The sequence below is a fragment of the Lathyrus oleraceus genome, chromosome 3 (assembly GCF_024323335.1).
Source record: "Lathyrus oleraceus cultivar Zhongwan6 chromosome 3, CAAS_Psat_ZW6_1.0, whole genome shotgun sequence".
Lineage (NCBI taxonomy): Eukaryota > Viridiplantae > Streptophyta > Magnoliopsida > Fabales > Fabaceae > Lathyrus > Lathyrus oleraceus.
The window spans coordinates 347987090-348001728 of NC_066581.1; the positions used below are offsets into that span (position 1 = coordinate 347987090).

The following is a 14639-nucleotide window of genomic DNA, read 5'->3' on the forward strand; positions in this document are numbered from 1 at the left end:
TTCTTGTTTCGTTCATTCAAACACTCAATGGTTATTTTCCTTTGAGCGATCAATGGTCGTTTGCTTCTTGATCTGACATTAGTATGGTGAAGCAATGACGTGTTGATCAATCATACTGAATCAACAATCGAGATGTGTTTGACGGTCTGAAATTGGTGCATCAGGGTTAGTGACGGCACAAGGGTTGTGTTGTCAGAGAGTTATGCGATTGGGGTTGTGACTACATAAGAGTTGTGCTTTCTAACAAATTTTCGTACAGTGTTAACCGGTTAACGCATATGGTTAACCGGTTAACTCAAGACGAAATACTGTTTTCTAAAAGATTTTTAAACAGTGTTAACAGGTTAACGTATATGGTTAACCGGTTAACGCGAAACGGAATACAACTTTCTAACAGTTTTTCAACAGTGTTAACCGGTTAACGTATTTGGTTAACCGGTTAACGCAAAACAGAATACAAATTATGAACAGATTTTCAAACAGTGTTAACCGGTTAACGCATATGGTTAACCGGTTAACGCAAGGCAAAATTCACCTGTTCGGCTAACTCTGCGTAATGTGATCGGTCGTTGAGATTTAATTTGGTTTTAATTAATTAAAAGAATTAATAATAATAATAATAATGTGTTTATTATTGTCTTGTGGTGATCGGTTATGGCCTTAGTTTTCCTTTATTTTGTTTTGGGTTTTAAAATACGACCTGTGTGTCGTGCCTCTCTTTTAATCTCTCAATGTAACTTCTTTTCTCATCTCACTCCCTCGTATGTAAAACGAGTTTCTTTATGTAATGTTATGTTATGAAGAAAGCAAAGAAGTCAGTGCCAAAGGAGGACAACCTTGAAGATCTTGCTTGGAGAAGCTTAGATCGTTATTAGGTTAGCTTAGGTTCTCTCATTGGCTTGGGAGAAAAATTGCGCTTGGGGCCATAACTGTTTCATTATATCTGTATGTTGATGCATGTGAGAGACGATTTATATGATAAATAAGCCGGTGAGATCAGAATAATTGCAAATTCCCTCAAATTAAATATTAAGTTTATGCTTTCCAAGTTATAACACTCATCAAGACTAGTATCGGATAATGTATGTTTCGCCTACGTGAGGTGCATGTTCTATATTAGTAAGGGGCGATGGGATAATTGTAATATCCAATTGTTAAAACAATGGGTCAAACTTGACTAAACAAATTATAATAAGATTATATATGTTTAGAAGCAAGAGTTGGGAATTATCCATGTGATGGATTGGAATAAGGAGTTATTCACCCAACTAAAATATTCGAGAGTTGTATTAGATACAATTGGAAAGAGTTCCTACCTAAATAACCTAGTTTTGTGTAATCCGCCTACGCGGACTTAGAACGAAGTGAAATATGGATCTCGACCCACTAGAAAATCTTCCAACGGGATTTTCCGAATCAAATGATGAGGGTCATTTGTTTTGAGTAAAATAGTGGGAGCATATTTAATTAAAGGCCTAATTAAATATGTCAATGATACTTATATTTTCATTAATTCTTATGTAGATTACCATGACAACAAACACCTCTAACAACATCTTGCGATCAATTCTTGACAAAGAAAAATTGTCTGGGACAAATTTTCTGGATTGGCACCGAAACCTGAGGATTGTCCTCAAACATGATAAAAAGTTGTATGTCTTGGAGAAACCTGTTCCTGAAGAGGAACCTCCTAGTTCTGCATCTAAGGCAGAAAGAGATGCTTATAAGAAGCATGTCGATGATGCCAATGAAACTGCTTGTCTCATGCTAGCTACCATGAACTCAGAATTGCAAAAGCAACATGAGAACATGGCAGCGTTCGATATGATCGAACACCTGAAGATGCTCTATCAAGAGCAAGCGAGGCATGAGAGGTTTGAAGTTTCAAAAGCCCTTTTTCAAGGCAAGTTAGCTGAGGGAGCCCTTGTAGGTCCCCATGTGATCAAGATGATTGGGTATGTGGAAAACCTTGAGAGATTGGGTTTTCCCCTCGGAAAGGAACTTGCGACTGATTTGATCTTGCAATCGCTACCAGATAGATTCAGTCAATTTGTCCTAAATTTCAATATGAATGATATGGACAAATCTCTTCCTGAACTGCTCGCCATGTTAAGAACTGCTGAGCAGAATCTGAAGTCAAAAGGGAAGTCCATTCTGATGATCGGAAATGGAAAGAGACCGAACAAAAGGCCCACTAAGCAATGTGATAAAGGGAAAGGCAAGTAAGTTGCCAAACCCAAACCCACCGTTGCTGCTTTAAAGCCTAGTGGAGGCATAGCAAAAGAAGGCACCTGCTTCCATTGCGGTAAGACCGGACACTGGAAGAGAAACTGCCCAAAGTACCTGGAAGATAAGAAGAATGGAGTAGAGACTTCAACTTCAGGTATTTTTGTTATTGAAATTAATTTATCTACTTCAACATCATGGGTATTAGATACTGGATGCGGTTCTCACATTTGTACAAATGTGCAGGGACTAAAAAGGAGTAGAGATTTGGCAAAAGGTGAAGTCGACCTACGAGTTGGCAATGGAGCAAAGGTTGTTGCTTTAGCCGTAGGAACTTATGTATTGACTTTACCTAGTGGTTTAATAATTCAGTTAGAGAACTGTTATTATGTACCTGCAATTAGCAGGAATATTATTTCCGTTTCTTGTTTGGACAAGTTTGGTTTTTCATTTATAATAAAGAACAATTGTTGCTCAATTTATTTGAATGATATATTTTATGCTTCTGCACAAATGAACAATGGGCTTTATGTCCTTGATCTTGAAATGCCTATTTATAACATTAATACTAAAAGGATGAAACCTAATGAGTTAAATCCAACTTACCTTTGGCATTGTCGATTAGGCCACAAAAATGAGAAACGCATTTCCAAACTCCATAAAGATGGACTGTTGGACTCTTTTGATTATGAATCATATGAGACATGCAGATCTTGTTTAATTGGAAAGATGACAAAGTCTTCATTCACAGGAAAAGGTGAAAGAGCTAATGATCTTTTGGCCCTCATACATACTGATGTATGTGGACCACTGAACATACCAGCTAGAGGAGGTTTTCAGTACCTCATCACATTTACTGATGATTTCAGTAGATATGGTTATGTGTATTTAATGAAACACAAATCAGAGTCCTTTGAAAAGTTCAAGGAATTCAAGAATGAAGTACAAAACCAACTAGGTAAGAATATTAAAACTCTTCGATCAGATCGAGGTGGTAAGTATTTAAGCCTAGAGTTTGATGACCATCTGAAAGAGTGTGGGATCATATCCCAACTTACTCCTCCTGGAACACCCCAATGGAATGGTGTATCTGAGAGAAGAAATCAAACCCTATTAGACATGGTCCGATCCATGATGAGTCACGCCGATCTTCCAAACTCCTTTTGGGGACATGCACTATTGACAGCAGCTTACACACTTAACCGTGTTCCATCCAAACAGGTTGAGAAGACACCATATGAGATATGGAGTGGTAAGAAACCACATATGTCTTACATGAAGATTTGGGGTTGCGAAGTTTATGTGAAACGACAAATTTCAACTAAGCTAGAGCCCAAATCTGACAAATACTTATTTGTGGGGTATCCTAAAGAAACAAGATGGTATTACTTCTACAATCCTTCAGAGGGCAAAGTGTTTATCGCTCGAACTGGAGTTTTCCTAGAAAAGGATTTTATTTCCAAAGGAATCAGCGGGAGGAAAGTAGAGCTTGAAGAAATTCAAGAATAAAAAAGCATCGATACACCTATGGAGGAATTAGAGCAGGAAACACAAGTAGTTGTGGAAGAGCAACCTGCTCAAGTAGAACAAGACCAGCGTAGGTCAAGCAGGATACGTCACCTACCTGAGAGATATGGATATCTCATAACAGATCAAGGTGATGTATTACTCATGGATCAAGATGAGCCTGTGACCTACCAAGAGGCCATAACTGGTCCCGAGTCTGAGAAGTGGCTAGAAGCCATGAAATCTGAAATGGATTCCACGTACACAAACCAAGTTTGGACCTTGGTAGAGCCTCCTGTAGGAGTCAACCCTATAGGATGCAAGTGGTTCTTCAAAAAGAAGACTGACATGGATGGTAAGGTATATACCTATAAGGCAAGACTGGTTGCAAAAGGATATAAACAAATTCATGGGGTTGACTATGATGAAACCTTTTCACCAGTTGCAATGCTTAAATATGTTCGGATTTTACTTGCTATCGTTGCATATCATGATTATGAAATATGGCAGATGGATGTTAAAACTGCTTTCCTTAATGGGAATCTTCTTGAGGATGTGTACATGACACAACCTGGAGGATTTGACATACCAAAAGAAGCCCAAAAGATATGTAAGTTACAAAGGTCAATTTATGGATTGAAGCAAGCTTCCAGAAGCTGGAATCTTCGTTTTGATGAAACAGTAAAACAATATGGATTCATCAAGAACAAAGATGAGCCTTGTGTCTACAAGAAGGTTAGTGGGAGCATGATCATTTTCCTAGTATTATATGTAGATGACATATTACTCATTGGAAACAATATCCCTACCCTGCAACAAGTAAAGTCTTGGTTGGGGAAATGCTTTTCTATGAAGGACCTAGGTGAAGCAGCCTATATATTAGGAATCAGAATCTATAGAGATAGATCACAAAAACTGCTTGGCCTAAGTCAGAGTACGTACATAGACAAAGTGCTGAGACGATTTAATATGCATGATTCCAAGAAAGGATTCATACCTATGCAACATGGCCCGTGTCTATCAAAAACACAATCCCCTTCAACTGAGGAAGAAAGGGATTGCATGAATAAGATTCCATATGCATCTGCAATAGGATCTATCATGTATGCCATGTTATGTACTCGACCAGATGTCTCGTATGCTTTAAGTGCAACGAGTAGGTACCAATCTGATCCTGGTGATGCCCATTGGGTAGCTGTCAAGAATATCCTTAAGTACTTGAGAAGGACTAAGGACTCATTCTTGATATATGGAGGTCAGGAAGAGTTGGCTATATTTGGATACACCGATGCTAGCTTCCAGACATATAAGGATGACTTTAGATCGCAATCTGGTTACGTGTTTTGTTTAAACGGTGGCGCTGTGAGCTGGAAAAGTTCAAAGCAAGATACAGTTACTGATTCTACAACCGAGGCCGAGTATATTGCTGCCTCAAGTGCAGCAAAGGAAGTTGTTTGGATCAAAAAGTTCATTAGTGAACTTGACATAGTTCCTAGCATTGTGGATCCCATTGGTCTTTATTGTGATAACAATGGTGTTATCGCACAAGCTAAGGAGCCTAGATCTCACCAACGATCCAAACACATACTTAGGCATTATCACCTCATTCGAGAGATAATAGATAGAGGAGATGTGAAAATATGTAGAGTACCTACACTCGACAATATTGTTGACCCACTGACAAAGCCTCTTGCGCAACAGAAGCATGATGGCCATACTAGATCTATGGGCATTAGGGATATGCCTTATTGGCTCTAGTGCTAGTGGGAGATTGTTGGTGTAAGCCCTAGAGGCCAATACTTTTGGTACTTGTATCGAATTATTTATTAATAATAAAAGGAATTTTTCTTTATTATGTTTGTTTAATAAAGTCCCTGGAATAGATAGTCCGTTTAATGTATCAAGTATGACTTAATCATGAGATCACATTAAACATAAGGACACTATTCTTAAAGTATCTGTAGTCAAGCTTTATTGTGAAGTGGGATAACATTAAAGCATGAAGACTATTATGTTTGTAGACTGATGATCACGTCTCATGGATCATGGATAAAGAGTAATCAAGTCTTAAACATAGGTATGAATATTAAGAGTAATATTCATACTGGATTGACCCGCTATGAGAATACTATATAGAATGTTATGCAAAGTGTCATAAGTTATTCTCATGGTGATAATGGTGTATACCACTCTTCGACCTGAAACCACTATGGACCCTAGATGTAGAGTCGAGTGCTTTATTGCTGATCCAACGTTGTCCGTAACTAGATAACCATAAAGACAGTTGATGGGTACTCCACGAAGCATGCTAAGGGACATGAGTGACCTAGATGGAATTTGCCCATCCTGCGTAACAGGATAAATGTCTATGGGCCCAATATTGAACTGGACAAGGATGACACGGTCTATGCCTTGTGTTCAATATAGACATAAGGGCAAAAAGGTAATTATACACATAATTATTATCACAGAAGGATTTGTCAGATCACATGACATTTTCGTGTCTTGGGTAGCAGTGATGTGTTGCTAGATACCGCTCACTATTTATTATGTTAAATGCGTGATTTAATATAATTGCCAAGGTCGCGAAAACCTACAGGGTCACACACAAAGGACGAATTGATGAGAAATAGAGTAACTAAGGAACACCGTAAGGTACGGTGCACTTAAGTGGAATATGAAATTTGGTAAGGTACCACATGCTTAAGTGATTTTGGGCATATTATAAGATATGGGCCAAAATACACTTAAGTGGGCTTTTTAGCTTGAAGCCCACACAAGTGGTTCTATAAATAGAACCCTTGGGTAGAAGCATTGTCACTCTTGCATTCCGTTTCTCTCTCTCTCAATCAAAGCCTTCATTCGTAGCAGCTAGCACTGAGATTGAAGGAATCCGTTCGTGTGGACTGAGTAGAGACGTTGTCATCGTTCAATGTTCGTGATCGCCACAAGAGGTAACGATTCTATCACTGATCATGCCCATTCGTAAGGATCACTAAATGGAGAAATTTTTAAATTCCGCTGCGCCTTGGATGGCAATTCTCCTTCAATATCATCATATGCATTAGCTTTGGGATCACACCTTGGCATCCTCCTTACCCCTCATTCATTGGGTTTGCATTGGGAGAGAACACCAAGCATATTTAATTGTATCATACTTTTTTTTCCATTACTTACTAACCAAAATTCCAAAAATATGTCTATGTATAGTTTACTTCTTTTGTAGGTAGTGTGTGTGTTCACCTATGCTCCATCAAGCTCATATCTAGGGTTTAAGACCCTCAATGCAAGGAGACTAATTAAGAGATGGTTCACATTGACTCTAGACATCATATATGGATCCCCATGATCTTCAAATATCATTTTGATCAAGAAATCATCAAGAGTTTGAAGCTTGTTTGCCTTGGAAGCCCTAATTCATCTGGGTATCTTGTGTGACTTCCTCAGCAAGTTTCTTCACCATTTGATCAAATATTTCAAGGGATACTTCATATTACATCATATTATGAATATATAATCCTTCATGAGTTCAAGAGATCAATAGAATTTCAAGTTTGCAAGTTGGTTCATGGTGGTTGACCAGAGAAAGTCAACTGGTCAAGACTAGGGTTCCTTAGACCCTATCTCCTACAATTTTTGTCATATAAAAATGATTCCAAGATCAACGTTACTTCTTATGACATTCCAAACAACTTTCATGTTGAGGTCAAGAGCTAGTTTTTCTTAGAAAGTCATGTTTTATGGTGAAAGATTATAGGTCATTTTGTCTGAACCCTAGTTAGGAGGTCAACATCCAAGGACCATAACTTGCTCAATGTTTATGATATAAAAGCCATTCAAGTTTCATGATCAAATTCAAGATATCCTCTCCAACCTTTATTCTTTGAATAAATTCAAATTCAACTTGCAAATGCATGTTCCAAGAGGAAACATTATAGGTCATTTTGGGTCATTACCATTGAATAAGTGATTTTTCTCCATTTCTAAAATGCATAACTCCTTCATGCCAAATCCAAATGAGGTCAAATTTTTGACTAAATTGAAGGGGTTTGAAAGGGATACAACTTTGATTAAGTAACTTTTTCCATTTGAAACCCATAGCAACCGTTATTCAAGATGGAAGAAGTGAACATTTGACTTGGTACTTAGAAAATTTTCAAATATGTTTGATTTTTACAAACTTCCACATCAAACTTCATCATGATCCAAGATTCAAATGGGAAAGTGTTCAACATGGGTTCCTTTCAAGAGTTCATTTGGATGAAATTCACATTCACATTTCAATTTCCATTGCATGATCACATGACATGATTTCAGCATTGCACATGAGGAATTTTGGACCTGATCACATCATTTCATGGGCCTATCACACGCCCATGAAAGCATGCAAGTGGATTTATATTTTTGGTCAATTTTGGAAATATGTAGAAAGCAATTGCCTTGCCTATAAATAAGACCCTCATTGCTCAGAATTAAGGATAACTTACCCAAGCTTTGAACCTGTGATCCAAACCCTCTCCATTAGAGGACAATCTTGAAGTTTTTCATTCGAAAATCGAGTTTCAAATCTCCTTTTGTTTTGAGCTTCAAACTCCAAGAATCCAAGCCTTTCCTTGATCGAGTTCAACTTCTGCAAGCTTCTGAAGTCAAGCTAAGGCTAATTGGAAGCAAGATCAAGCAAGTTTCAAGCTCCCTCAAAGGTGATTTTCCAGAATTTTCATATCTTCGATTCTCTCTCAATTCTTCACCATTATTTGTGATTTTTGGTTGGCTGAAGTCCTACCAATATATGCAACAAGATTGAGTTGCTTTGAGGTCAAATCGAAGCAACTCAGTTCATGATCCTCAAAATTCAAATCCCTGTATCTTTTTATATACTTGGATTTGGAGAAAATTGAGGCTAGATTCGTGATCTTGATCATTTTCTCTTTGAAATAGTGTCCTTGTTTTTCATTTTCCATTGAGATGAAGTTGGACCAGTCCGGTGGAGGTCACCGGAGAAGATGACCGAAGTCCTAGCTCCGATGGTGTGTTGGCACACCTGCTGGCCATCTGATCATGATTGGATGTTATAATCTGAATTGTTGCATTTGATTACCACGCGTACAACAAGTTGACTTGAGTCCACCATGAAACGCGCGCGTGTGAACATTAGATCTTCCACCTCAATTAATGAGGGAGATCTGATGGCCCTTGTTTTTTTCTATTTTTTATTTTTATTTTTTGTTTTTTGTTTAATCCTTTTATTTTGTTTAATTCATAATAATTTCGTTTTTAATCCAAAAAATTTGGGACTTTCACCAAAAATCTTTAAATATTTTTCTCTTCCATATTATGAATTAAAATTATTTTTTGGATTAATTTTGATATTTTTCATGAATTAAATGTTTTTGTGCATATTTTTAATTGTTTAAAAATACTTCTGACTTTTTAAAAATCATGATTTTTTTTGTCTAAAGTCCTTTGACCTAGGATAAATCTCTTGGCCATTTATTTGGTGTTTTTTAAGAGATTTTAGATTTTGACCAAATTAAATTGTATTTTAATTCATTTTTAAATTGATTTTTAATTGATTAAATGTGTAAAAATTATGTTGAGCCATTTTTTTGGTCTTCTGATGTTTGATTATTTGTTCGGGCCTTGGTCAATGTTGATTTGACTTTTGTTTGATCAAAACCATTGGATTTAGGGGATTGATGAAATGTACATTTCATCTCCCAAAATGAATGGATGGTTTTGATTTGATAAAATCCTCCCTTGATAAATTTGTGTTTCTATCTTCCCCTCCCTCTTCATCCTCATCCCTATTCTTTCCCATTCCCTCATTTGACCAATGAAATCTGTAATGTCTTAAGGCTAATTGGTTCATCAATGACCTTGTGTCAGATGAACCAATACAAGTATGACTGAGATAGGTCCATCCCTTTTGATCTTTTCTTTTAGTGTGTGGTATGTTTCAAGAGTTTGGTTCTTCATGCCAAATCTCTAACATGCATTAACACCTAAATTTTTATTTCCCGGCCTCAGATAGTTGTGACTTCTACATAAGTCCAATTACGATTGCTTAACATAGAATAAAATTTGACCCTAAAGGCATATCATTCTAGTAAGTGAGATTGTAAGTCTCCCATTCTTCATGGTATTATGTGGAAACTTGACCTTTTTTCCTTTCATGAGAGCTAGTGGCATACTTGTTGAATTATCCAAGTTGGAGCCCTTCTCATGGAAGATGTATTGGTTTAAGAATTCATACTTGTGAATGGATGGTTGAGTGTTCTCCAAAGAATGACTTAATCAATTGAAAAAAACACTACTAACACGACTAACTTTTGACTAACTTTTGTTAATATTGCTTTACTTTCAAGTCATTTACTTTATGCAATTTAAATTTCAGTCATGTATCATTCATTGCCATTTACATTCCATTTAACTTGTTTCTGTTTATGTCATTTTCACTTTGCTCATTTGAGCCATATCTTGTGATTGTATATATTGCTTCTGCATTTTGGTTTTGCTTGTGGTCCTAGGACCTTAAAAAACTTAATAACAACAAAAACCCTAAAAAAATATTTGGTGGACTGTTGATCTTGATATGAACTATTGGACTTAAAATTAGACAACATTCCCTGTGCAAAAGGGATTTGGCCAATGCCAACATTTTGAGACCAAGATATTGTAAACTGAGCTTTCATCTGATGCAAGCCTTGGATTTTATTTGAATTCATCTGCTACTTTGTCTTTGTGCTAATTGTTATTTTGACATTGTGTCTGATGCTTTGTTTTGAGTTGATCAAGGAGTATTTCATCTGATACATGAGAAGACAAAGAAGACTGTTAGGTATGGGGATTGCTTTCTTGGATGTGGATATCTTTATTTGATGCCTTGATCTTCATAATGTTTGGATATTGCTAATTGCTCACTGATTATTGCTTGATTCAAAATCCAAAGGGAAAGTGGACTTTCTATATGACATTCTTGTCTATTGGATTGCACCCCATTGGTCAGATCTTTTCAACTCTTAACTTTTAATTTTATGCTTAGGATAACCTCTTCATCTCCTTCCACTTCTTAAATTTCAAAATCCCCCCCCCCCCCCCCCCCATTTTCAAAAACCTTCTTTGCTTGTGATTTCAAACTTAGACCTTATTTTAAATAGAAACTTTGGCTTATGCCAATGGATTTTCAAACTCTTTCTTAAATAAAAATTTGTAAATGAACTTAATTATATTGACTTAAAATTTCAAAATAAAAAACAAATTGACAACCCCATTCAAAATTTTGGCCCCTTTGTGCCCTTTAAACATTTGTTAAAAGCAATTCACCAAGTTTGAATTTTTTACCACAAATTACGAGGTTTTGATCCATCCTTTTTATGTTGGTACGTAGGCACAAGTCTGAAGGTCTTGTCAAACACAAAATATAATCAAAGAACTATTTTCTCATCCCCACACTTTATTTTTTTCTCAAACATCATTTATACCAAAAACACATGCACACATAAAAAAGGGCTCCCTAGGAGTACCTAGGAAATTTTGGGTGCTAACACCTTCCCTCTGTGTAACCAACCCCTTTACCTGTAATCTCTGGCATTTTATTGGTTTTGATTTGAAAACTTCTTATCTTTGGGTTTTGTTCGTACTTTTCCCTTTTCCTTTGGAAACAATAAAATCGCAGTGGCGACTCTGGTTTTATTGACGTCAAGTTTATCCATGGCTTGATGGTCATGAATTTACCGCTACATCATGCATCATGTATATCGGGTAAAGGTAGTACTTTGTTCCAGTGACGAGTAGGACTTCAGTTCAAGTGCCGAGTTGGATGCTTCAGTAACACACCTCTGAATATCTAAAATATTGGTACCACATGCATGTAAGTATAGGAGATGAATGCATTGCATACATAATTTTGTTTGTTGATTAATTATTTCTTTGTTGGATTTGCATAATTGATTTAACTATGATAATATACTACCGTTATTGTTTATACACCGCTAATATATGGAATGTATTTCTCACCCCTTTTCTGTTTGTTTCCGTGTTGTTCTCAATGCAGTGGCTGTTTTAGAGAATGAAATAGTTCGCCTCTTGACTAAGTTTATTTTATGTTTTGTTACCATATCTTATTAGCTTTTTATTTTTCCGCGTGTCGCTCTGATAATGTAACATCGGGTTGGGGAATACTTTATTTTATTTTTTTATGAGATGTTGAATTAACAATTTTATGATTAACTAAAGTTGATTTTCTAATTATGAGACAATTTGAAGTGTTATGTTGAGAAATGTGGCACCCTTAGTATTATTTTGTTCTGCATGATTTATAAATTATTTGTTGGGGTTTAAGGTTTTACATCTACAAAAGCTCGTGCAAAAAGAATTATATTTCTACAATACCAAATACACAAACACGTCCAACACCACACCAACCAACTTGTCTTACGAAAGTATTCAGACCCCAAGCCATCCATAAATGAGTTATAATGCTCCACCGGATTAATACTACCAATAGTATCATCACACCTCAACCAAGAATAAACAAGCCACCAAACTTTACGCCTAACATCACAATTGAAAAAAAGATGCACAATATCTTCTTCTTTATTAAAACACAATGGACAAACCACATCATGACTACCATTAAGCACATTCCTCTTTTTTAACTCATATTTTGTTTGCAATTTATTGATAAATAACCTCCACATAAAAATTTAGATTTTACTTAGAATTTTATAATTCCATAATTCATTAAGTACCTGCAGAATTCCAACGTAGGACACTGATTCTGCCGGATCTAGGGGTGGAAAAACGGACCTGGCCCGCTGGGCATGGCCGTTTTGCCAGCACTTTAGTGTGGGGCGGGCCAAGGATTTAGACCCGCACCCTCTAATGTATTCGTCCCGCCCTGCCCCATTTTTTCGCGGGCTTTTGCGGGCACGTGCATTTACATAAATTTTTGCATTTTTAGGCTTAAAGAGTGCAGTGCCCGCGGGCTTTCCTTGCCCCGCCCTCACTTTTTTGCTGGGCGGACCTAAGTTTTAGGCCCACATCCTTAACTATGACCGCTTCGCCCCGTTTTTTTGCGGGCTTTTGCGGGGCGGGCATACCCGTTTGCCACCCCTAGCCGGATCCAAGGCAGCCAGCACCTCGTAAATATTTTTCACCAAAAAACCAACTCCACACTTCCACCACACATGACCATCTAGCATAGAACAACTTGGCCGAAGCTCCTGCAATATATCATACAACAAAAGAAATTGTGCAATAGCATCAGCGCTGCCAACATAGTCTTCTGAAACCTGCAGGTCCCAAAGTTAAGCACCGCCAATCCAATTACCAGCATCTTGCACCAAGATATTCCAATTATACACATGATGGAACAAATTCTGGAACGGTTGCATTATAGGGGACTACCCAATTCAAGTATGCTTCCAGAAACGAATATTATTGCCAATCCCAAGCTTAAACGAAATCACCATTGAAAACCAATTACACTTAACTAGACTAGCTGAAGTTAAGCCAATTAAGACTTTCTACAAAATTGAAATATTTTTACCTGACACCAAACAAGGAGAATCCTTCATTTTGTCCTTGCACATCTCCGTATCAGAATGCCAAAATCATGAACCAAAAGGAATCGGGTTTGGACAAAACTCTCCACTTCCATTTACTAAGCAACTCCAAATTCAATTTCACACAATCTTTGACCCCTAAACCTCCATGTTTCTTAGACTTACAAATAGAAGACCAACTCATCCAATTAATCTTCTTCTTCAATTCTCCCCCGCCCCATAGAAAGACTCTTTGCAGTTTGATAATATCTTGAATCACTTTTTTGGGTGCTTTGAAGAACGAGAATTGGAAAATGGGTAAGTTTCTCAAAATTGCATTTAGCACCACCACCCTTGCACCTATAGACATTAATTTCCCCTTCCACTTTGAAAGTCTCTTTCTCACCTTATCCATAATATGATTCCAATCTGCTTTCGTCCTAGGATTTGAACCCGCATAACACACAAGAAAGGTGGACGCAACACACAAAACTCCTGAAGATTAAACCCATACACCTTGATTTTATTCAAATTCACTCACAACCTAAAAGCTAACTCAAAACCTAGCGACAAAGCTTTAACAATCCATAAATTATCCGAGTAACCATCACAAATCAAAACCATATCATTTGGGAATTGGATAAGTTTGAAGTGCACATCCTCATTGAACTTGAACCTGTGAAACTTATCCAACCGAATACCATTCTTCATTAACCCTGAAAGACCTTCTGCCGCTATCAAGAACAAAAAACGAGATAGTGGATCCCCCTGACAAAGATCTCTCCCCATGTCAAAGTCCAATGAAGGACTACCATTGATTAAAACCAACATTGAACTTGAGAAGACCAACATGTCCATCCATCTAAACCATCTTAAACCAAAATTTATTCTTCCTAACATGTAACTCAAATATTCCCACAAAACGCAATCATAATTCGTTGCAAAATCCACTTTCACTAGTCGACACTCCCTTTTATTTCTAACAGCAAAGTCAATGATTTCATTAATCACTAAAACCCCATCCATCATAGCTCTTCCTAAAATAAAAGTAGACGGTAGATAACAAATAAGCTTTCCCACCACATATTTCACTCTATTGGACAATATCTTCTATACTATCTGATACAAAGACCCCACAAGGCAAATGGGCCGAATTCCTCTAGACATTGAGGATTGGTAGCCTTAGGAATGCGATCACTGCCTTAGGCATTCTTTTATTACCGTAAGAAATCGTTAACGCATTCTTAAAAGGTTTTAGTGTGAAGTTAGCAAATGGTTTGTTGTAATATATCGTGTTTGTTAAGTTCTAAATTTCAACAAAAGAAAATGTTAGACGACTTAAAGGCTTTGAATTATTTGCAA

General features: G+C 37.0%; 1 protein-coding gene across 1 annotated transcript; it reads right to left on the bottom strand.

Annotated features, from left to right (window-relative positions):
- Positions 1 to 13814: 13814 nt before the first annotated feature.
- LOC127131228 (uncharacterized) lies at positions 13815 to 14303 on the bottom strand. The gene has a single exon (XM_051060159.1). It carries the CDS (start codon positions 14301 to 14303, stop codon positions 13815 to 13817), a length of 489 nt encoding a protein of 162 aa, XP_050916116.1.
- Between the last annotated feature and the right edge of the window lie 336 nt (positions 14304 to 14639).